A 25,127-nucleotide genomic window follows, 5' to 3' on the forward strand; every position below is an offset into this window, starting at 1 on the left:
ATCCTGGTCACAAGGAGTGTGAAAAATGAAAAATGTACAAGCTGAGCAGACAGAAAGTACAGTAGATTTAGTTAAATAAAATAATCAAACAAAATATCAGTAAATTAAATAGAGATGGCATAAAAATCTGGTTACAGTCCCACAATCAGGCTACTAGTTAGAGTTCAGGTGGACCATAAAGTAATCCCAAATCCCCAGAGTCCCAGGCTCTTTGTCCCTTATCCTACCCAGCTTAACCTCATATGATGCTGTCTCACTCAGGAGGAGTTTCCACTCCTGCATCATTGGGTTTATGGCTGATTTCCAGTGTCTCAATATAATTCTGGCAGCAGAGGCTATCCCAACCATCAGAACTGAATATGCGCTTTTTGTCAGGGTTGGCGTTTCTGTTTTATCTCCCAAAAGCCATAGTCTTAGAGATTTTGGCATGGTTACTCCTGCCCATGACCCTAAGAATTATAGTATGCTATGCCAAAATGGTTTGACCATAGAGCATTCCCAAATGAGATGCAAAAAGGTGCGATTTGTAGCAGTTTGAAATAAGCAACAACCTCACAGCAGTAAATTTTTTACACGTTTGCCGTTTTTGATGCTATTTTCAACGCTTTTGACGTAGAATTTTTAAGTTGGCTGATTTTCTTTTTAATAATGTTTTATTTAGCTTGTTTGTTTTTATGTGCAAAAGATCCCAGACTGATTGCTTTTGTGTCTTTGTATGTCATGTGTCTTAATATCAGCCTAATAACCAATCACAATCATCACCATTAGGCCTATTTGAAGTATAATTTAGGCTACAAACAGCCTGCTGTAGTGTGTGTGTGTGTGTGTGTGTGTGTGTGTGTGTGTGTGTGTGTGTGTGTGTGTGTGTGTGTGTGTTCTTGTTTAACTATATTCGTGGGGTCCAAAAACCAGGAATACAGTGTACTTGTGGGGTCCGGACAGCTTTGTGGGGCCAAAATGTTTAGGTTTAAAGGTCTGTTTGAGGGTTAAGACTTGGTTGTAGGATTAGGGTTAGAATTAGGTTATGGTTAGGGTGAGGGTAAGGGTTAAGGTTAGGCATTTAGTTGTGATGGTTAAGGTTAGGGTAAGGGGCTAGGGAATGCATTATGTTAATGACGGGTCCCCATAAAGATAGTGCCACGCACTGTGTGTGTGTGTGTGTGTGTGTGTGTGTGGGAAATAGCTTTTCTACAATGACATCTAGTGTCCATTACGTGCAACTACAAGCACAGATCCTCAACTATTTTTTTTTAACACAATGTATGTATTATGTTAGGCCTAGAGGAAAATCAAATATATACAATATATACAACCAGGCCTAACATATACCGTCCAGTATAACAACAGTAAAAGGAAATGTTTACTTTCAACACAGTGATGATGAATGTGAAAGGAGGAAAACAAAATATGAACATATATTTCTGATCTCACATGGCTAAACAGTGAGTACAATCAGATTTGGTTTCTGACCATATGTATATGGAATTTTATTTAAAAACATATCTACACAGTGTAATAAAAAGGCTAATATTAGGCTTCTGTCCATTATGCTGTTTTAAATTAAAACATACCATACAGTCAGACGTGTAGTCAGGATTTTAATAAACACTGATTAATATATTCACAAATAGGCTACATAATAAATAACAAATGAATAAGTCTAAAAATACAATTATGAATAAACTAATAAGAGCAAATAAGTAATAAAACATGAACTACTGAGTCCCACCAATGCAACCCCCAAATACAATAAAGGCTCTTGAATATTGTAATTAATTGTATATTTTTTTACCATATTTTATTTATTCCGTTGACTGATGAATCACATTTTTTGAAATGTTAAAATTAAGGTCTAATGTTTAGCCTTCTTCGACATTTTAAATCTAAAATATTAAGTTAAAAAAATGCTCACCAATGATAAGGTAAAGTGTCTTAAATGTTTTGATTAGCCTATTGTTATTTATTTTATATTTTATAAAAAATCACGTCACGTAACTCAGCGGTCATGTGACACGATGTAAACACGGAAGTAACTTCAGCAGAAGATAAAGCGAAAACAACCCGGCTGTTGGCTTCAGTTTCCTCCTGTCGTGTTCCGTTAACGGTCAGTTTAAGCCACAGCGGACTCCTCCGGTTTGTGTCGCTGTCTGCGCTCAGAGGCAACACCATGGATAACGTTGTATTTTTCACGGTGACGGTAACATTGAGCCTTTTTATGGTTGGAACTCCGGTAAACTGCAGCTCCTCCGGACTGAGGAGAGTCACCAGGGCACAGGTGAGACCGTCAGTAGAATAGACCTTTTCAATGGGGTTCCATTGCTAGGCAACAGCCTGGCCCCTTGTTCACATCCTGTCAGTTAATGTCATTCACATACATAGATGTAGCTACTGCACCAGGAATGTAAGGCCGTTGGTAATGTTTATGTTTACAACTGTGAAATGGATACTGTTAGCTACATTACTGCTAATACTACCGTAATACTGCTAATAATACCGCGATACTGTTTATTAATACCGTAATATTCTGTCCAGGTTGCCCTTTAAATATTTACAATCCCCTTTCATCTTTAGCACTGATTAAAAATGAAAACATAACAAACCTTAAACTAGTCACAGTTAATCAGTTATATACTAAATGGGTCAATGTTACATTAGATTAGATTAGATTAGATTAGCAGAGTACAAGTACAAAGACAACGAGATGCGTTCAACCAGAAGTGCAAAAAAAAAAGAGCAGAAAAGTGCAATGTGATATCCAAGTATAGACAGGTGGTGCATAGACAGGACAAGAAATATAGTGCAGTGTAGACAGTAGTATACAGCTGGTTTACAGAAGGTGGTTTAGAGTAATATAAATTAAATATAAATATGTGCAGTGTATTAGCAGTTACCTTACAAGAGCAGAATACATATGGCTATGTAATATGAACAATGTATGAACATGTACAGATATGTGCAATGTAGCAGCGGTAACATAATAGTAGTAAGAATAATATAGATATATGCAGTGTGTTAACAGAATATATTATAAGAAACACAGAATATGGATATTCAGTATGAACCATATAGCCAGATGTACAGTATGTGCAGTGTTGCACATTAAAATACATGATAAATAAACAGTTTACAAGATAACATGTTTAGGCCTACTTAATGTATAGAAGAGATGAATTAGCAAAGCAAATTTATAAAAGTAGCCTAAGTTATTATTATTCATGTCTCCTTTCATTTTGGTGATTGCAAAGACACATGTTAGGCACTGTGTTATGGACATAGTTATATATATATATTATATATAGTTGAAAAACTAAAGCTTGAAATTGAAAATTTAAGTTTTGGTCTAAAACTTGAAAAATAAAACCATGTATTCAAACTAAATATAAGTGTACCATTTTTTCTTTCAGTTTGAATAAAATTTAGATTAAATTCTGGAATTATTTTGAATAAATTATTCATTTTCATTTTTCACTTTTATATTTGTTTTCAGTTCCACATTTCATGTTTTCAGATTCAAAACTTATTTTTTTTACACCTTCAAATCTTTTTTTTCAGTTTCAGACTTTTGGCCCTGATTTTGCGTAGGGGGCGTGGCTTCAACTCAGAGGGGCGTGGAATTATGAGTGACAGCCTAACAAAGAAGGCAGAAGACTCTCCTCAGTCATGTTGCCTTCAGGAAATTGTGTTACTGCGAGAACTATGACTGAATGCTTTCTATCCACCATATACATGTGATTTGTACTAAACAAACTGATGCTAGTGACAAAGTTCCTTTTAAAAAACTGTTTTGGACAACACGTGGTACCAATTACACTATAAGAGCAATAAACTGCCAGATTGTGCAGTTCAGCAGGAACAATGACTTCTCCCACTTCCACGTACGACTTTGAATGTACGCACCACAGTATTCACTCGGCAGTCAGCATGGCGTCCGCTCCGCCAAGGCAACCCTGGCGCCAGCGCACAGGTAAGACATGTGAAAGATATTAGCATCTTTGAATAGATACTTTGGGACATTATCCCCGCAGTGGCATTTTTTTTTGTCATTAATACATAAAGAGAAAATAGGTGGACAGCTGGACAAAGCTGGAAATGAGGCATTGTTAGCACTAAAGTTAGCATTAACTAATGTTAGCTTCACACTAGCTGGTGTTTTTACACTAATTTCAGGGTCCAGCTCAAGTTTTTTGACTTTAACGTGTAGTGTCTTTGTTAACCTCTGTCAGAATGACCATAACTCGACAGTGGCTGCGATGCCTCATTTCCAGCTTTGTCCAGCTGTCCACCTATTTTCTCTGTATGTATTAATGACAAAAAAAAATGCCACTGCGGGGATAATGTCCCAGAGTATCTATTCAAAGATGCTAATATCTTTCACATGTCTTACCTGTGCGCTGGCGCCAGGGTTGCCTTGGCGGAGCGGACGCCATGCTGACTGCCGAGTGAATACTGTGGTGCGTTCATTCAAAGTCGTACGTGGAAGTGGGAGAAGTCATTGTTCCTGCTGAACTGCACAATCTGGCAGTTTATTGCTCTTATAGTGTAATTGGTACCACGTGTTGTCCAAAACAGTTTTTTAAAAGGAACTTTGTCACTGGCATCAGTTTGTTTAGTACAAATCACATGTATATGGTGGATAGAAAGCATTCAGTCATAGTTCTCGCAGTAACACAATTTCCTGAAGGCAACATGACTGAGGAGAGTCTTCTGCCTTCTTTGTTAGGCTGTCACTCATAATTCCACGCCCCTCTGAGTTGAAGCCACGCCCCCTACGCAAAATCAGGGCCAAAAGTCTGAAACTGAAAAACAGATCTGAAACTGTAAAAAAAGATTTGAAGGTGTAAAAAAAATAAGTTTTGAATCTGAAAACATGAAATGTGGAACTGAAAACAAATATAAAAGTGAAAAATGAAAATTAGTTATTTATTCAAAATAATTCCAGAATTTGATCTAAATTTTATTCAAACTGAAAGAAAAAATGGTACACTTATATTTAGTTTGAATACATGGTTTTATTTTTCAAGTTTTAGACCAAAACGTCCAATTTCAAGCTTTAGTTTTTCAACTATATATATTTTTTTCAAATTAACCAAACATTTGGCCCTGATTTAGCTCCATACTGTGTTAGAAACAAACATGATGGATTACTTCACTCAGGTCTCAAGTCTGGGCAAGTTGATTTTCATATGGAAATTAACTCAAACCTGTCTGGAAGGTAGAAAAAAAACAACAGTCTAAAAGCTACACTGGTGAGACTTGGACATGAATTAAAGGGGCCCTATGCAGTTTTGGCAATTTCTTCGCTGTTTTCTCGCTTTTTGCTCTGAGGTTTCTCTACAGAGCTCCCCCTACAGCTTCAGAATAGATATTTGGCGACGCTGTTGTAAAACCTCATTGGCGACTCTCCCCCCCTCCGATCTTCTCCCTCTGGTCGTGTGCATTTGTTTTCAAAGAAGCCGGCGAACGCACGGAGCCATGTCCACTGAGGTTTTTCTCTGAATATTACCCTTCTCTCCCGGGTCCGTAACATTATTATTTTTTCCTACAACAGCCTTAAAACGCTGTCGGAGCAGAAGCAACTTGCGTTTGCCAACATCGAGCTGACAAGAAACTCTGTGGCAGATCAAGTTTCTGATCAAAGATACTTACAAGTGCAACAGCAAGAACGCCAGGTCAGCATCGGATTTGCAGGCTTGTGTTTGTCTCAGTTCTCGCCATTCTGAAAACGCAGGTCCGATGTTTACTGTCTGACTCCTCTCTCGGTCAGTCTGCCGTTTCTTCTTTCTCTGTTCCTCCGACAATGCTTTCCTAGCTTTCTGCTTCTTTTTTGCTGGCTCAGCCATGACGATAGTGTGAAAAACTCCATCGCTACCTTGTTAGCCGGTTCCTGAATGGGTGTATGTGTGCAGTGCGGTGAAGCAATTCGTTACATCGCGAGACCTGATATCACGCCATAATTCCTGACCTGAGGCCGGCAGCTCGCTGGCCGAAAGTTACAAGGGTGGTTTTTCCGCTCACAGGCGCTAGGGGGGAGAGAGACGACCACCATTCATCTCGAAAAAAGTCATAGAACCATTCCAATGACTCTGAAGCTGTTCAGTTAAGGTAAATTAAGCTAAAAAAAAAACTGCGTAGTTCCCCTTTAATGTGAATTATCTATGATTTGTAGAGCTGCAATGATTAACAGACAAAACTATTTTGATAATTGATTCATTGTTTGGAGACTTTTTCAATGAAAAACAAGTACAATTTCTGTGATTGCAGCTTGTGTATATATACATAATATATACTATGTTCTAGTTTCTTCTCTCCTCTGTGACCGTAAACTGAATATCTTTTGACAAAACAAGACATTTGTGGACGTCATCTTGGGCTTTTGGAAACACTAATCTGACATTTTTCATCATTTGCTGACACTTTATAGACCAAACAACTAATCCATTAATTGAGAAAGTAATCAACAATGAAACTAGTCGTTAAGTTGCAGCCCTAATGAGTTGTATTCTGATTCTGCTTATGAACTCTGTGTTGTGGACAGGTTCTGGGTTTTGACTGGAAGAACTGCGGGCAGCCAGGTGATCCAGCTGTTCTCAAGACTCTGGCTCTGTCTCCGGACCCGATCTCCATCCCCGGAGACCTGACGGCCTCCGCCTCTGGATCCACATCTGTAGAGCTGTCTGCTCCCCTGGCTGTGAGTACTTTGACTTAGGGCTGGGTGGTATATCCATATTTTAAAGGTATATCGATATATTTTCAAACAAGATACAAGGAAAAACCGGCATTTGTACCAGTGTTTCTGCTGGTAACGCTCTGTTTTGGCAGCCGCGATTGCGAAAAACACAGAACAATAGTTAGGCTACGGGATGTGAGACGGCGCCTGGACCCGGGGCGAGAGATGTGACCCCCGACCAGATTATCATAGGCCGCTGACCTGCGCATGCGCATTCAACCCGTGCTGGACCCAGCACCCAGGGTCCAAACCCAAATGCGGGTACATTTTCTGTTTTGGCGAGTAAAATCTCAGAGGGCTGTAAGCCTTTTAATCCAGCCAATAATCAGAGGTGAATCAGAGATCCGAAGTGGAACTGGGCTTGTGATGGCGCGTATAAGTAACCTCTCCCCGACCCCACAGGATGGCTTTTGTGGCGAGGCGAGAGCAGTGACGTAAACGCCATAACTAAGATTTGTGTCCTCAGAAGGCAAGAATGGCTGCCGAGCCTGGGAGAATATTACTGATGCTGGGTGAAAACCTTGTATCTTCCAAAAACCTAGTCTCGCATTGCCAGATCTTCCTCCACAGTGCTGCGGAGGAGGGTCTGGCTAGTCCACACAGCATTCTGGGATGGGAGAAAAACATGCTCTGGTTTATTGGCATTTCCTTAAACCAATCACAATCGTCTTGGGCGGTGCTAAACGCCGGACGGAGCCACGGTGCCGCTGCAAAATAGTCTCAGGAAGGAACTTGTTTTGGTGGAACATGTGTACGTTCAAAAGTTGTTTTAGTCGTGCAACAGAAAACTCAGATTGGACAGATAGTCTAGCTAGCTGTCTGGATTTACCCTGCAGAGATCTGAGGAGCAGTTAACCATAGTCCTCACAAATCCACCGGAGGTTAGAACGCCAACACAGAGGAAGGGGACGGACATCCGGTCGAAAAAAAAGTTACATACGGCAGAATTTACGGGGCAATCCCGGAAGTGCAACGTCGTGGATATAGACTACGTGGCAGGTAAATGTTTGTACCTTTATTTAGCCTATGCGAAGAAAAAAAACACAGATGACAATTCAAAATGTACCACAATTATAATGGAAAGCATGTCGTTACATGTCATTGCACATTTTTAAGTGGGTTTATGGAAATCCTGGAGCTTTCTTAGTGCGCATACCTGTGTATCACGTAGACTACACCACTGTGCGTGAAATACGCCTCTCAGAACTTGTCTTTTCTGACACAGAGGCCTCAGTTTCTAAGTTTATATTTATAGATTATAGGACCATAAACACAGTGTTGCACAACACTTGTTTAACTTGTCTCAATGAATAGATAGTCTGTCTGCAGGGAGCCGGTTGTTGTTGTTGGCTGTTCTGTAAGGTCGAAGCAGGCGTGTCTGGATCGACCTGCTGATCCTGTGAGCTTCATGTAAGCAGATAAGGCTGCGTTGTGTACACAGGGTTTCCCCTTCCATTATCAGTCTAGAAAATCAATGCGAGCGTCAAAACTAACTAAGTGACTTGATTAAATGACTCCGACTCAATGATTGTAATGTCCTTTAGCAAGTTGTCGCTTTGATTGTCTGCTCTTCCAATGTTTTAGACACAGATATGGAAATAATAATGTTTCTTAACGTTTTCTTGAGGGAGGAGCGCTGAACCCAAGACATTTGAGGACGTCATGTTGGGCTTTGGGAAACACCGATGTACATTTGTCACTTTTGACTTCACTTCATTTCCTGACATTTTATAGATCAATCAACAAATGGATTCATCGAGAGAATAAAATCGACAATGAATGTAATCGTTAGTTGCAGCCCTGGAAAACTGTTCAAAAAAAAAAAGCAACGATTTAAGAAAATTTGTCCTGAATTTTCTTTATATTTTTATAAATTATAATATTTTGGTTTGGGTGTGTTAGTTTAAACGGAGATTAGTTCTTCTACTGGACACTTGTGTGCACGGAGATTGCGTTTGGCTTAAAACCAACATGTAGCAATGTAAATGTAGCCTTCATTATGCCTGATTATTCTTGGCCTTGAGCATTTAGAATGCAGCAGTATCAACGTGTGTTTTTAGGTTTATTTAATCCCTGTTTTTTGTTACTTTAACTCTCTGATAAGAGTTGTTTAAATGGAGTCATACGCAAAGAGTCCAAGGTTGTAAGAGAACACCAGATGCTGGTATTTATTTTATATTTAACTAGGACCACAGAACCAGCCGGAAACATGTGCATTTGATTTAACTAAATTAAAGTTCAACTGTTAGTTATCAAGCAGAAAAATGTGTCGATAGTAATGATTTAGTCAGCTGGACTGTAGATAACAGTGTGATGCAGCCAGCAGAGGAAACACACAGCACTGCTAGTCTCTGATAACTTCAGTGTCGCTGTGATAAAGTGTTCTTACAGACTTCAGACCAGGATCAGTTAACAAACAAGGCCTAAGGTAAAACTATTGAGATTATGATCATTCTGAGCAGTAATTAAAACGGCCAGATGGGTGGATCTCTCAAACACAGGACTTTCACCCAGGAGACCGGGGGTTTGTGTCCCGTCTGAAACTAAGGGTCCTATCTTGCACCCGGCACAGCGCAATGCCCGGTGCGTGTCTTTGCTAGTTTAAGACCGTCCAGCGCCCGCGTCGTTTAAATAGCAAATGCACCTGCGCCCATCTGTGCACCCATGGGCGTGCTGGTCTTACAGGGAGGTGTGTTCAGGTGCATTCTGGGTGTATTGCTATCTTGAGGCAGCGGGAAGTGATCGTGCCATTGACCAACAAAAACCTGGTCTAAAGTCAATAACGCAGCATTTCATTGTTATTTTAACAGCAAATTAGTAAAAATGCGCCTAGGCTCGTGCACAGCGCACACTATGCTTGTTACACACACAGGGACGCACAGCAGCACACACACATGCAGAAGATTACAAATAAAAGTATGATGGTGCAAATCCTCCATCATAACAGCAATGCTCCAAGGTCCAAACACGCCTGGCTTTTAAAGGGAATGGGAGATGATCTCTGATTGGTTGATTGCATGTTACGCCCAAAACACACCTCTGATTAATGAAGACACTAAGTACAACCCTTTTGAACTGGCTTTTGCGCCCGGTACACAGGCACTTTTTTCCGCTGTCAAACCATGGATGTATTAAGAGAACTGGATACAGTGTTCGGCGGGAAGCCCCGTATGTTCCAATGAGAGTGCTCAAAAGCGCATAAAGCAAACATGGAGCTCGGCTCTTCCGCATTGTTGGCCCAGAACGCTGGTTGGCTCACGATGGGCATGCACACTAGCAACAATTTGTTTGTGTTGTCGTAGCAACCGGTAGCAACATGCGCGTTCATGAGCTCCTCTCTCGTGTCTCGTAGTGGCGAACTCATGAACTCGCCGTTTTCATTGTCTAAAATATGCACTAACGTTAAACATTGTGTTTTCGTTGTTCCGGATCGTTTACATGCTTAGCTAAATAAACGATAGATGTATTTAGCTAGACAACCAAGGAGATTTAATAATTATGTTGTGCTACTAGATAGCTAATAACTAGCGCTAGCTAGCTGTTAGCCTGCAGTTTTGTGAACAGAGCTCATCCATGGCTTCAGCTCTCATCCACGTTACAAGCTTTACAGCATACAGCCCTCGGATGTATCATAAGAGAGAACCGGGCGATGTAATCACTATGTTTGTAGTAACGTTATGTAGGCATATAACTAGTTATGTATAGATCTTAATACAGCCATGCTAGCTACCCCTGATGTTAGCAACTAGCTAGCTAGCCGATAGTCCGCCACTTTGGGAAACGCTAATGACGTTACATCCACGTAGCTAACAGGCTTTACAGCAGCTACATACATCCCTGGGATGTATCATGACTTCATAAGATAATACCATGGACGTATTAATAGAACACATGGTGAATTACAATTATTAGCTATATCCATTATTACAGCTAGCTACATGAGCTCGGGAGAACAGTCATGTGAGCGGGCGGGCGCAGTCCCGCGGCTCTGCTTGCGTCCACTATGCGCGTTCATCATGACAAATTTAATAATTCTGGATTTGCTTCTAGTGAATGTTAAAAATGTTAAAAACGTGACGTTTTAAACAAGGACCCTTTAATTGTTCGGGCTGGTAAGTTGATATACCCAGAAACAAATTATCCGCTGAAATATAGACGTTTCTTTCGCCATGCAAAGTCTATGTGAAAAGTCTTTCTGGGCCATGGGGTGCAGTACCACCGTTATCCGCTAAGCCCATGGTGGCTTTTAGACTCGCCGCTCTTCCTGGGGGCTTGTGTCAAACTAGCAAAAGTGGATTTGGACATGCCCTAAACGCACCTGCGCCATGCGCTTCACGCCATGCTCTTAGATCATTAAAATAGGGCCCTGGACGCCTGCAGGTTCGATTCTGACCTGTGGCCATTTGTTGCATGTCATTTCCCCTCTTTCTCCCCTTTCCTGTCACAAATAAAGGCCTATAATGCCAACAAAATAATCTTAAAAAAAAACAACTAATAAAATAGGGCCCTAAAAATCAACTGTCACTTTTTTAGTTTGTGACGCAATGATGCCATGTTACGTCTTCATTTTAGTAGTTTTACGCGACTCAGGTAATGTTACTTGTTTTTAAGGCATTACATCCTTACCCTACATCACTCCTCCAGGAACCGAAGATGGTCTAATCAGTTCCTTTTAGCTATTCCACAGTCTGGGATGAAAACAAAGGGGGATCGTGCCTTCTCCGTTGTGGCCCCGAGACTCTGGAACAAACTTCCCATTCATATTAGGTCCTCCTCTAATGCCGAGATCTTTAAGGCTCGTCTTAAAACACATTTTTATTCTTTGGCGTATGATTTGATTTAGGGACATTTGTATAGAAGTGCGTTGTTTGTATGATGTTCATTGTGTCTATATTTTTATTGTCTCCCTTTGTTTTTATAACATAACTTTGTACAGCACTTTGTTCAGCCTAGGTTGGTTTTAAATGTGCTCTATAAATAAATCGACTTCACTCATTTTAAGCCAATCCCTGATGTTTTACTAACTTAACTAGCTCCCTCTCTTAACGTTTACTACTACTACTACTACTTCAAAACTGCGCCTGTTACTTTTTCGGCAGAATTAAAGTATTGAGTAATCGAAAAATGCCTCGTCATTCAATATCCAATTTTCGTCAGCGTCAGTGAGCCAATAAGCATGCAGCATGGTTCTACCAATATCTAATGAGAATGTAACGTTACACTTCGTTACTTCTCTTAATCTACCCGTTTCATGTGGATTTGTAACCGATTTACGGTGCATCGTTACATTCATACTGTCCGTTGGAAGTGACTGAACCACAGCTGACTGCAGCCTCCGTTCCGTAAATAGTAAATAGTTTCTACACAGTCTTTACCAGAAAAAAAACGCAGATGGAGCCGATAGAGTTTGCTTCCTGTTTTTATATACAGGCCTGTGAGGTTACGGGAGGCTACTCATCATCATCACCTGCCAATAAGATGGTTATCACTTCTCACTTCCCTGTCGGTAACCAGACCACATCCTCTTTTGTCGTGTTGGGACTTCCTCAAAAGATCAACTCGTGTCTCTTTTCACACAGACTTGTTCCTCCTGTTGTTGTTCTTTATTGCTTTGATATGTTTTTGACACCGTCACCATGTTCCCATCTTTTAAATTATATTGTTATCAAAGATTGTCACCTTTTTGTCACTCTTGAGGTCTCACGTAATGCTGTTTATTCCATTATAATTAAATTTTTTCCCCCTGATATTTAAGGAAAGGTTCAGTATTTGTTTACAGCAACATGATTTCTTTTAATTTGACCCTGAATCCATCTTTCCTGCAACCATATACAGTCGATTTGACATGTGAGACATATTTGGCATACTTTGGGCGGCAATTACAGGCGTCTCGGAGCACTGAAAACACTAAAAAATATGGTATTTCCTCCCCTCATTTGCATTTCATGTACTATTTCTGACATTCACCAGGTTTCAAGAACCTGAAAATGTTTTTTTTATTTGACATAATATTGCAGGATTTTGGATGCAGATCTTCCAAACTGTCCACAGGAACCTCTAACGTTGTTTGTCTCCTCTCTGTCTGTCCCCCGTCCCCAGCTCAACGTGACCCTGGAGAGGGAGGTGGCAGGTTTCTGGGTGAAGGTCCCGTGTGTGGAGGAGTTGGGCAGCTGTCACTATCCGGACGCCTGTGCCATCCTGAACCAGCTGATCCCCCCGGGTCAGGACTGTCCCGAGCCGCTCCACACCTACGGCCTGCCCTGCCGCTGCCCCTTCAAAGCCGTGAGTCCTTTCACAACAACACACTAGGGATGTAACGATTACCGGTGTAACGGTAAACCACGATAAAAATGTTGCCGATAACAATTACCGTTTTCCTTTAAAATATCATCATCATGGTGGGTTACCACGGTGTAGAAACCGTGTGTTTAATCCTTCCCAGCTTCATCTGAGTCTCCTGAAGTTGCGGCGCGGGCGCACTGCGTAGCCTACAACGTGGGTTTCTTGAAGTTGGAATCATGGCGGAAGGAGGAGATGACAGCGCTCAGGACATTTATCAGCCCTCTAAGAGGACTAAGGCCGGTTACACACTGCCTGCGTGACACGCACGTCTCAGGCGCGAAAACACGCGCGATACGCAAGCGTGTTGGAAGCGTTTTCAGGCAAAATAGAATAGGAAAATATGTTACATATCATACAATACATATTAATAAATGACATGTTGATGTTTGAAAGTCTCTAGGTTTTGATATAAATGCACATATAAATGTAATTAAAAAAATTAATAATATAAAAATAATTGATTTTCTAATATTGCACCTGTCAATACAGAACGACATATTCTGTAGCCTATTTTGCCGTCAATACTGCCGACGTCTTTGCTGTAATCAAATCAGTATATATTTATGTTTAACATGGTATTTCATTTTATCAATGGTAACATCCATGTGTACAGACAAGGCACGTTTCTGGTGTGTGAAGACAGAAAAATCCACGGAGCTGACACGCAACAGAAACGCCACGCTCACGCCACGCAGCCATTGTGTAACCGGCCTAAGTCTAAAGCATGGGTACATTTTGGTTATTATAAGAATAAGAATATAACGACAGTTGATTGAAGATAGTTATCCTGTCTGCAGAACGTGCAGGAAAAAAGTTGCACTGTTACACTTTTTGAAACTATTTCAGCTTGTGTAGGCCTGTCAGTGCTTTCTGAACATATTGAACACACTTTTAAAAATACCACGTTAATACTGAAAACAGTGATAATTTTGGTCACTATAACCATGAGGTTAAATTTTCATACCGTTACATCCCTACAACACATCTCTGTTTCCCTGCAGTTTTCCAAATGATCACAGAAAGAGAACCTGCCTTTCATAAAGGGGAAACCATTTTAATTTCAGAACCTTCGTCGAACTTTCGCCGTAGTAAGTGGCCTTAAGTTTATAACCACTGCATTGGTGTGTGCGTCGATCTCTTTAAGAGAACAGCAGGGCCGGCGTGCGTGCGTGCGTGCGTGTGTGTGTGTGTGTGTGTGTGTGTGTGTGTGTGTGTGTGTGTGTGGGGGGGGGGGGTGTGTGTTAGAGCGAGTGAGAAAGTGACGGCGATAAGCTTTGGAGCGAGTAGCGACTCAAGAGGCATAGTGTGAGAAGTGTCTCCCCTGTTCTTTCTGACCACGGTGGAAAATCTGTAGCAGGAAAAGTTAACCCTCTCCTTGATTTCATGTTGTTTATGGAGAAGGAGAACCAGGAAATGAGTCGGGGGAAATGCAACGCTACCACGCCACAGCCGAGCGGCGCGCGTCACCGCAACGTGTAGTTACATTTTCTGAGAGGTGCACGTCAGGCTACGGCGTAGGCTACACAGTAGGGTTGCTATCTCCACATACCTACGTACATAGCCACGGTGTAGATTTAGCGCAGAAGCATAAATCACGCTTGAGAAATATCAGTGTATTAACAGTTGTGTGACTTTATATATATATATATATATATATATATATATAAGTAATATGTCCATAGATTGTGATTCACAGTTGTGTTTTATGTTTATTTACACTACGAATTGCATTATGGGACATTGATCTGTGCTCTGACAACTCTTGGCGACCATGGAGGTTGGTTTTGGGAGAATACAGATAACAGATTTCTTTTTAGAAGTTTAACTGAGTAGCTTTTGTATGAGATTTAGTTGAGTTTTAAACTGCTCATATTATGCTCATTTTCAGGTTAATAATTGTATTTAGAGGTTATATCAAAAAAGGTTTACATGGTTTAATTTTCAAAAAAACACCATATTTGCAGCTCCTCTTTTCACCCTGTGTGTTGAGCTCTCTGTTTCACTCATCTCACTTCTGTTCCATCTTTGTTGGAAGTCGCACATGTGCAGTACCTAGGTAAGGACTACTAGCCAGTCAGAAGCAGAGTATGAGGGCGTGCCCTGACAGTACCTAGGTATGGACTACTAGCCAGTCAGAAGCAGAGTATGAGGGTGTGCCCTGACCGTACCTAGGTAAGGACTACTAGCCAGTCAGAAGCAGAGTATGAGGGCGTGCCATGCTAGCAGCTAGGTGAGCATTATAACGTGTGTTCCAAAGTGACCACGTTTGTCTCTGAAGTAAAGGCTGGACTACAATAGAGCTGTTTGGAGCAGTTAGTGAACAGTGTTTTCTGTTGGAGATGGTAAGTCCCTTTGGGGTGGACTTTGGGCTTTTTCACTTTGTAAACCCATAACGTGCACAAAAAAAGATATATAACACAATAAAGGAAAGGGAAAAAGCCAAAAAGCATAATATGAGCACTTTAAATAACAGAAAATGTTCTTATATATTTTTACCGTAGGTACACAAAAAAGCACGCTGTTAGGCCGCTGCCAAGAGTCGAATATCGCGATGACGAACATAAAAACGATATATTGTGCAGCCCTAGTCTGAGCTCCTCTCTCTTTGTGTCCGCAGGGATCATACTCTCTGCCTCAGTCGGACTTCTACCTGCCCCACATTGATCTGCCCTACTGGCTGACCAACGGGGACTACCGTGTGCAGGGCGTCCTGGGCAGCCAGGGCAAAGAGCTGGGCTGCCTCAAAGTGGCTCTCTCCCTTCAATCCAACTAAAACCCAACACCGCGGACGGTCGGGAGGTTTCAGCTGGTCGATTTTTTGCACATAGAAACGATTTGAAAATTTGGGAAACAAAAGCAGAAGTTGCACAAAGTTCTGAACTGATTAAGCTCACAGCCAGGGGTCTGTAACAGTGTTTTGATGTGAGCTGACGATGAGAGAAAACAAAATGGGGAAAACATATTTCACATTTCTGCCTCACAGAAAGATTTTTGGGAAAACAAAACTATAATATAATGCGAGAACTTCTGCAGGCAAAACTAATAATAACACACGGAACATCACTTTTTAATTAAGTTGCTTTGTGACTAAAAGTCAAAACCATCTTAACATTATGCCTTTTTTAAAGAAATAATTTTCATATACTTTGTTTGTAGGGATAATTACAGACTCTCAGATTCTCTCTTTTATTCCTCCAGGATTGGCATTATCAGGAGTTTAAAGATTATTTTGCCAATTTTTCTGCTCTTTAAAAAAGTTGAAACAATGGTTCCATCTTTTAAAACCAAAAAAAAAAAAAAAAAAAAAAAATATATATATATATATATATATATAAAAATGTATCCCATCACACAAACACCAGCGTGCCTTACTGCTAAAGTGCATTCTGGTCCACTCCTCCTTTGCTTTTAGGTTAGAGATGTTCCGATTCCATTTTTTCATTCCCGATATCCAGGCCGGGTACAAACGTACTTTGGCGGGTAACATTTTAAAGTTACTAGCCAATTTGTCCGATGATGAATGAATCGAAGCGTCTGTTTGAATCGGCCGTCTGCAGAAACGATCCGACAAGTCCGTGTTTACTGACACGTGGGTCTGTTTTCTGCCAAGACATTTGGGCGGTTTTGGGTGTGTTTGGCTTGGAAACGTAATCTTTATCTGGCAACACTGCTTGTAGTTTTAATCCTACATTTCCCATGAACACTTTGTCGTGACTTGTCAGACAACCGTCAGCTACTTGGCTAGCGTGTGGTATCGATAACGAGCTACGCTGAAGGCAAACGGAACAAGGTGAAAATAAACCAGAGGAACCGAAAGTAAAGTAAAGTTAGTTAGGAAGAAAAACAAACAAACAAACAAACAAACATTTGGCTAGTGGAAAATCTGATTGGCTGGTAACTTTGAGCAGATCAAAAAAGTGAATTTAAAGCCCTGCCGATACCGAGTACTGATCCGATACCAGTGTATCATATGTTTTATTATGTTTTAACAGCTGAATACTACTGTTCCTGTGTGGATGTGGTATTATTCATATCGTTGTCGGCCTGGCTCAGGTTAAACTCTTTGTGAAACATGAACAAACGCAAACAATGAACGCCACAGAACTTTATTTTATTAACTTTATTTAAAAAGAACATGAATAAACCACTTTCATGGCTAAATTCCGTGGTATCTGATTGGTGCATAAACTCCAGTACTTTCAGATACAGATACTAGCATTTTAGGCGGTATGGAAGGCTTTTCAGATACTGATATCGGAACATCTCTTATTTAGGTCACTGAGACACTTTTTTTGCTCTGAAAACTCAATTCTGTTCGGGGGATCAGTATGTGGAATTCGTTACCTACTGAACTTAAAAATGATCCTGACTGGGACCATTTTAAACTTCATCTTAAACTGTTTTTGAAGAGGGAGCAGTCATGTAGTGATGAATAATCTGATGCTCCTGTTTTATGGTGATTTAAATTAGTCTGTGTTTTGTATTTTCTTGTGAATTTTGGCATTTTAAGGTAGGCATCTATTGATGAGATTGTGTTCTCTACTGTCTGTTTTAAGTGTTAAGTTCATAGAAATAAAATGGATAGAAAGGCCATTTCCATTCTAATCAGCGTAGCAGAATGGTCAGAGCAGCAGCCATTTTTATGTGTACCATTGCCATGGTAATGTATAAACTTGCGATAATGAGCCGACTTCCGGCAAGTCCCGGAGCTGAGGTTTTACAGTAATGGACAAACGAGCAGTGGAGTAGTAACGTTAGAGGCAGAGAGCCAGCCGATAAATGAGTCAACTTAACTTCATGCTTCATCCACACAAAGCACACTGCTATCGCCATGAGTGACAGCTTTATTCGGCTTGTTTTCTGTGAACGATGTGGTGAGGGGGTAACGTTAAGGCGGAGTTAGCAAGCTAACGTTAGCCAACTTACACTGGCTGGCTACCTTGTTGGTTCCGCCGTGCTTTTATGCTGCATCGGTTACAGAGAATGAGCTGAACAGCGGGCTGGGTCTAACGTTAGCGGTCTGCTAACCCACTGCCGCTGGGTCTAACGTTAGCGGGCTGGGTCTAACATTAGCGGGCTGGGTCTAACATTAGCGGGCTGGGTCTAACATTAGCAGGCTGGGTCTAACATTAGCGGGTCTAACGTTAGCAGGCTGGGTCTAACATTAGCGGGTCTAACGTTAGCGGGCTGGGTCTAACATTAGCGGGCTGGGTCTAACATTAGCAGGCTGGGTCTAACATTAGCGGGCTGGGTCTGACATTAGCAGGCTGGGTCTGACATTAGCAGGCTGGGTCTGACATTAGCGGGCTGGGTCTAACATTAGCGGGCTGGGTCTGACATTAGCAGGCTGGGTCTGACATTAGCGGGCTGGGTCTAACATTAGCGGGTCTGACATTAGCAGGCTGGGTCTGACATTAGCGGGCTGGGTCTGACATTAGCGGGTCTAACGTTAGCAGGCTGGGTCTAACATTAGCGGGTCTGACGTTAGCGGGCTGGGTCTAACATTAGCGGGCTGGGTCTAACATTAGCAGGCTGGGTCTAACATTAGCGGGCTGGGTCTAACATTAGCAGGCTGGGTCTAACATTAGCGGGCTGGGTCTGACATTAGCAGGCTGGGTCTGACATTAGCAGGCTGGGTCTGACATTAGCGGGCTGGGTCTAACATTAGCGGGTCTGACATTAGCAGGCTGGGTCTGACATTAGCGGGCTGGGTCTGACATTAGCGGGTCTAACGTTAGCAGGCTGGGTCTGACATTAGCGGGTCTAACATTAGCAGGCTGGGTCTGACATTAGCAGGCTGGGTCTGACATTAGCGGGCTGGGTCTGACATTAGCAGGCTGGGTCTGACATTAGCGGGCTGGGTCTAACATTAGCGGGTCTGACATTAGCAGGCTGGGTCTGACATTAGCGGGCTGGGTCTGACATTAGCGGGTCTAACGTTAGCAGGCTGGGTCTAACTGTCCCTCCTCCTCACTCCCTGGCCCTGCAACTCCGAGAACTTCTCCCAAGCTGCGTCACAGTTTATGGCCCCACTGACGCGTATTGTCACTATGACAACTAACAACAATCGCCATTTTGTTGTGTACCAATCAAATGACCACAAGAAACTGTTCGGTGGCCTTTCTATCCATTTTATTTCTATGGTCAGACGTGTCAAAGACTTTGAATTAAAGCGTCTTTTGACATTTAATCAAATGCAAAACAAATGTAGCATCTGCTGTGTTTTTTATGACGAAATGTTCTTTTTTTTACAGTAATAATGCCCTTCATACATTCTCATGTGCTCTTTCCTCTCTGTGGGATTTTGATTTTATAAACTGCTTTCACTTCAAACATTGATTGGTTGTTGCTTTTTTTTACTTTTACTTTGGGGGAAAAAAAGGGTTTTTGGGCGGATGAGTAGAAGCTCTGCTGGAAATTATGCGACATTTATTTCAGTATAACTGATTATGTATTTTCTCTTTTTTGATTAGTATTATCTGTGCCTGATGAATTACTGTATCTAAGAAATGAAAAGAAATCATTAACTGGGGGAGTTATTAGGTTGATATTAGTTCATTGTGATTTTGAATTTGCCGAAATGTTTGAGTTTGTTTTCTACGCTTTTGATAACAAACAATGATGATTTATGTTTTGTGAATGATTCCACACAGCGTACGATTTTTTTAATAAACATCATCCAATAAACTGTGTATTTGTTTGGTATAATACAGTTACTTTTTAACACTCATCATAATTAGAACACAAATGAACCTAGAGAACATTCGGTAACACATGAAGGTATCAATGTAAGAGTGACATGACACTGTCATGACACATGAACCTAACCCTAACTCACCAGAAATGACTTCACCTTTAACAATAAACACTATCTCCAGCTTTGTAGGTGTGCAATGGGCCGGAACTACTCACCATCATACGCAGACATCTACCTGGGCCATTGGGAGGAAACAGCATTCCATAAACTCACCATTAAACCTGCTTTATTTCCGGTACTTGGACGACATCTTCAGCCTCTGCGACAACACCGAACAGACTTTTTTGACCTTTCTGGACATTCTCAACTCACATCACCCTAAAATAAAACTCAAACATAACCCGTCAAAGTGGAGTTCCTCGACACACAGGTCCTTCTTCCGCAACTCCGGCGACCAGAAGAAAACACTAGCCACCAAAGTTTATTTTAAAGACACCGACCGCCATGCACTTCTCCATAAAACCAGCCTAAACACATGTACAGAGCCCTCATTAAGTCCCAGTTGATACGCTTCCACAGAATTTGCACCTACCCGGAACATGTGGAGGAGGCCACTAGTACACTTTTTAGTGCGATGAGGTTGAGGGGTTACTCGAGGCGCTTCCTTAGAGGTATAAAGGCGGACGTCATCGGCAATTTTACTAACAAAGAAAAAAACATCATCCGGCCGTCTAGCTCGACCCTCGTCCCCTTGGTTATTACCTACTCAGAGAGTCTGAGGAATTTAGTACCAGCCATCAAAAGGATTTTCCAGGGGGCGGGGAAGGGTGTGACGTGCTGAGAGACTGCGGTATGATCTCCGCCTACAGGAGGAACAAAAATCTCAAAGATATTTTAGTCCTACCAACCTCAACAAAAATAATGACCCTAGGTAGGCGCTTTGGGGTTCGGATGTTGGTTTTATGAGTCTCCCCCCACATTTTTAACCCCCACAGCAGAGTTGGTTTTAACCCGTGGCAGGTCCTACAGCACACAACCATCGTTTATGCAATTAGGTGCAGGGCCTGCCACACATTGTATGTGGGGGAGACAAGAAATGCACTGTATTTAAGAATCAAGCAACACCAGTATATTTTAAATAGGGGCGATGGGACAACTGTTTTATATGCACATTTTATACTCCACGGCTCTCAAAGTGTCCAGAGCCTGGACCTGGAGAGCAACAGAGCATGGACCAAGGCTCAGTGTCGGGCAGCGGAGAGGAAGTGGATCCATCTTTTAAAAACCATAGACCCTACAGGTCTAAATGAAAAATACTGAAATGGATCCACTTCTCTTTTTAATCTAAGTTTTACAGGGTATTTTTAGAAATACTTACCTCCCACTGCTCTGGTCTCCTCTCTCCTCAGGTTTTATCTGGACCTCCTCTGCAGCGCATCATACCCAACCTTTTAACCCCCCTGCATGCTTTCTTTCATTTTCCTTGTTTTTCCTTCGTTTTCTATTTTATATAACTTTTTGTATTGCTTTAATCTATATTTATGATTAATAATAACTGTATTTATTGTAATATTTCTATATTTATGTCTTTTATAGCATGTTTTCTTTCCTTTTGGGGGGTTAATTTCTACCTGCTAAGGGGGTCCTACATGATGATACACATGCCATTGGTTTTATGCATTTTACTAACAGTGTGGTTTTATTCTATGATGTATTTTAAATTATTTATGGTTATTTATTGTGTGGCACTTTTTACTTTTTAAGGCACTTTTAAACACAGCACTTATTACAAATGTTTAATGGTATGTGTATATATTTTTTAATCTCAAGGGCAAGTAATTCAGACAGTATTTTAGGCCCTTTAAATGTTTTTATTTACATTTTTGAGGTTAAATAATATGTCTTTAATATTGGGATAGAATTTATTTTGTATTGCGACACCGTGCTATTTATTTACAATATATATATATATTTTAATTATTTATTTTGTAATGTCTTTAGGAGAGAGACCAGGGTAGGTGTGGAGGTGACCTTTTATTTAAAGTTTTAATCTCCTGCTGTCCTTCCTGTCCAGTGGTTCTTTTAACCTGTTTTTAATATCTGGCCTTCTTTTAAACAGCTTTTTTGTATAACCGAACCTGGCTTTTTTTAAGGAGATTAAGTGTTTTATTCACACCATTGGTCCTCTTGTGCCCGTACCCGTCGCAGCGCCCATCCCGGGTGTTGCGTTTTAACCCAAACCTAACCCTAACTCTAACCCTAACTCTAACTCTAAGTCCTAACCTTCAGCCCCATCCCAACCCTCATCCCCATCCCAACCCTCATCCTAACCCCAACCCTAACCCTCAACACACCCCTTCCCCGATCATCCCGTGTGTATCCACATATTCCCAACAGACCACCAGATTACATCACCACATTAAACACAATTACACCATCTTACAAACACAACACCAAGCCTTCCATAACCATAAAAATAACCATAAAACTATTTCTGCCTACCGGAAAAACAAAAACCTCCATGACCTACTTGTTCAATCCCAGTTTATAGATCATAGACCTGCCATCAACACCCAAGACAATACTTTTTACAAAAACAGAAAATTCATCTTTAACCCACATAGCCGGACATCTCACCCCATCCCCCAATCCTACTGCCTTCATACTAGTAATACCGTTTACATCATTACATGCACTATTTGTAATAAACATTACATAGGTGAAACAAAACACACTATACTTACACGCCTCAAACAGCACCTCTCTAACATTGGGCAAGGTAAACTCACCACACCACTAGTTATACCGCCCCCCTTCTTCCTCTTCCCATCCCTCCTTTTGGGCTTTTTTGATTCACTTGATTATTATTAAGTAGATGTGTTTTGCATGTTTTTTTATATTTAACACCAAGCACTTATATATCTATTTGCTAAACTCTTAATTATTTATTAATCGCTATTTATCTATGTAATTATTTATTTATTTATTTTATTGCCAGATAGATGTGTTTGCATGCTTTTTACTGGCCCTTTCAACTCAGCACTTTTCATTAATTTTATCCCTTTTGGATGCTTGCATGGCTTTATTGGATGCTCTCTTTTTATACTACATTACTATGCGGGACTTTTTAACATTCATCTCAATACTTTATTTCAGTCCCTTAAACTACTTTATTTATATTATTTATGTTGTTACCTTCTCTGCGTTTATTTCTTCTATTTTTTTCCTTTTTATTTTATAAATCCTTTTCTGGTTCAAAATTAAAAATGGATACCCAAAATCCACATCCCAGCTCTAGATCCATCCCTTTTCCTTTGCCCTGTGGTCCTATTGGCGTACCTTGCCTGGGCTTCGTACCCCAGTCCCCCGGATGTTGGGGCGACAGAGCTGCTTCTACACTATGAACTTAACCATCCATTACTCCACAACATCTCATTCAACTTCCTCAGAAAACCTCTCCCCTTGTTTTCAGATCAGTAGGCCAGTGCCATGAAATTATAACCCTTAATCACTAACCCTAACCCTACCCCACCTCTAACCCTAACCCTAACTCTGTCATGTCTCTTATGTAGATACCTTCAAGTAAAGTGTAACCGAAGATTCTTCCTCATTCTGAAAAACGAGTATTGAAAGTGTTTCCCTGTGTTTGATACTCATTTCACTTATCAGATGTGTTAAAAAAATGAGATTTAGTGTGTAACTTTTTGATATTAATGAACGTCTGTAACAGAAGGCTTGTATCATGTGGACGCGCCGACAGTGGACACGCCTGCGCTGCAGTCCCCCAATTTCAGGCTGATGCAGCGGGACACTGATCCTAAAGATCCCAACAAGGTTTTTATTTAATGTCTTTTTTTTTTTTCAACTATTCACAATGTGACAATTAAAAAGGCATATTCAAGAGAATACAACAAACCAACAATAACAAGCGAGCGATATCAATAACAAATCATAAAACAGAAATAAATAGTGGAAAAAAAACACAAGTGGTCAGACAGGGATTAAGGTACATAGATATTCATACACATGTAGGGCTTTTTGAGTTTTACATTTAACATATTTCATATAAAGCATTATTTCGTTTAGATATGCAGATATATAGGAATAGTTTTCAAGAATCGACACTTATGTATGAAATAGTTTGTCTATATAATTAAATCGTTATTCCAAATTTCTGCTTTCTTGTCCTGCAGTTGGAGACCAATTTATTTAAAAAGCATCCCAAAAACCCTTAATCTGCAAGAGCAAAAAAAAAAAGATGTTCCATGGTTTCAATGTCTGAGTTACAGAAAGTACAAACATTCAAATACAATTTCAACTTTTGACTCAAGAAGTCATCCCACAGGTAAATCTTGGTCACCATTTGAAAGTGAACTTCTTTAGCCTCAGGTAACTAGTTCTTATCTTACAGTTGTTTACGATTGTTTACACACTAAAATAAAAATGTCCACACAATTTGCAAAATTCTACTCCAATGAGCAAAACTCCTCCACAGATTTGCACAACATTACACACAATGTCTGCTTCACCCTTTTTGCAAAACATTACACACAGTGATTTGTAAAACTCTACACACATTTTCACACCTTAGACACAGATAAGGATTGTGAGGTTACTTCCTTGTCATTTCAAAGCCCCGGATTGCCAATGACCACACTAATGAATAGTTACAGAATTCTTGTTGCTTTTACAGTAGTTTTTCTTCAGAGTCAAAGTGTATGTATTTCATCCAGTAATTTTTATTTGTCTACAGATTTTATTTGTTTCATTGATTTCAGTGTTGGTTGATTACTGTAACTGATTACGGAAGAAATACTGTAAGTATTGAAATAAATACTTGAAATATTCAGTCTGGAGCATCAGTATTGTGCAGTGCTTGGTAAGTTTATAGTAGGCCTATTTGTGTACATTCTCCCTATATCTCAAACTAATCATGAAGAATGTTGTGGGTTTGTCACTATTTTTTTTGTCATCTAAATTATCCCTTACATAACAATGTGTGGCCAAAAATCTAGCACATGCTATTTCCTAAAATTAGTTTTTTTACAAATGTGTTTTTTATTTATCACAGCAGTGTGAAACTGGCTGCAATAGTGTCTGATCATTGAGGACTGTGTTGGTTAAATGAAAACTAATAGCATTTTCACAAATATGTGTATATGTTTTGACTGAAGTGTGTTATTTTGCAAACAATCTAGGAATTATGCAAATTGAGTGTGGTGTTTGGATAATTGTGATTATATTTTGAAAAAAACAACCCAGTTTTCAAAATTGCGTGTAAACAGTTGAAAAAAACTGTAACTAAAGACATTTTCTGAAAAGTTGCAGCCACTTGATAGTTAGATGTGGCTCTACAAAATC

The 25,127-nt window shown here is 40.5% G+C and overlaps 1 protein-coding gene and 1 long non-coding RNA gene across 2 annotated transcripts in view; both read left to right on the top strand.

The window, feature by feature from the left end:
* gm2a (GM2 ganglioside activator) overlaps positions 1–16,379 on the top strand; it is a 30,614-nt gene extending 14,235 nt beyond the window's left edge. The window contains exons 2-5 of the mRNA XM_031317087.2: positions 2,052–2,275; positions 6,536–6,688; positions 12,827–13,009; positions 15,687–16,379. Coding sequence (XP_031172947.1) covers positions 2,168–2,275; positions 6,536–6,688; positions 12,827–13,009; positions 15,687–15,842 — 600 coding nt within the window. The 5' untranslated portion in view covers positions 2,052–2,167 and the 3' untranslated portion in view covers positions 15,843–16,379. The remainder of the gene's footprint in view (positions 1–2,051; positions 2,276–6,535; positions 6,689–12,826; positions 13,010–15,686) is intronic.
* A 1,844-nt stretch (positions 16,380–18,223) lies between these two features.
* LOC116062410 lies at positions 18,224–19,761 on the top strand. The gene is made up of 2 exons (XR_004898215.1): positions 18,224–18,740; positions 18,811–19,761. It is a non-coding gene; the product is annotated as an uncharacterized LOC116062410 (long non-coding RNA).
* The last annotated feature ends 5,366 nt before the right edge of the window (positions 19,762–25,127 follow it).

Source organism: Sander lucioperca, chromosome 1, assembly GCF_008315115.2.
Source record: "Sander lucioperca isolate FBNREF2018 chromosome 1, SLUC_FBN_1.2, whole genome shotgun sequence".
In the NCBI taxonomy this organism is placed as follows: Eukaryota; Metazoa; Chordata; class Actinopteri; order Perciformes; family Percidae; genus Sander; species Sander lucioperca.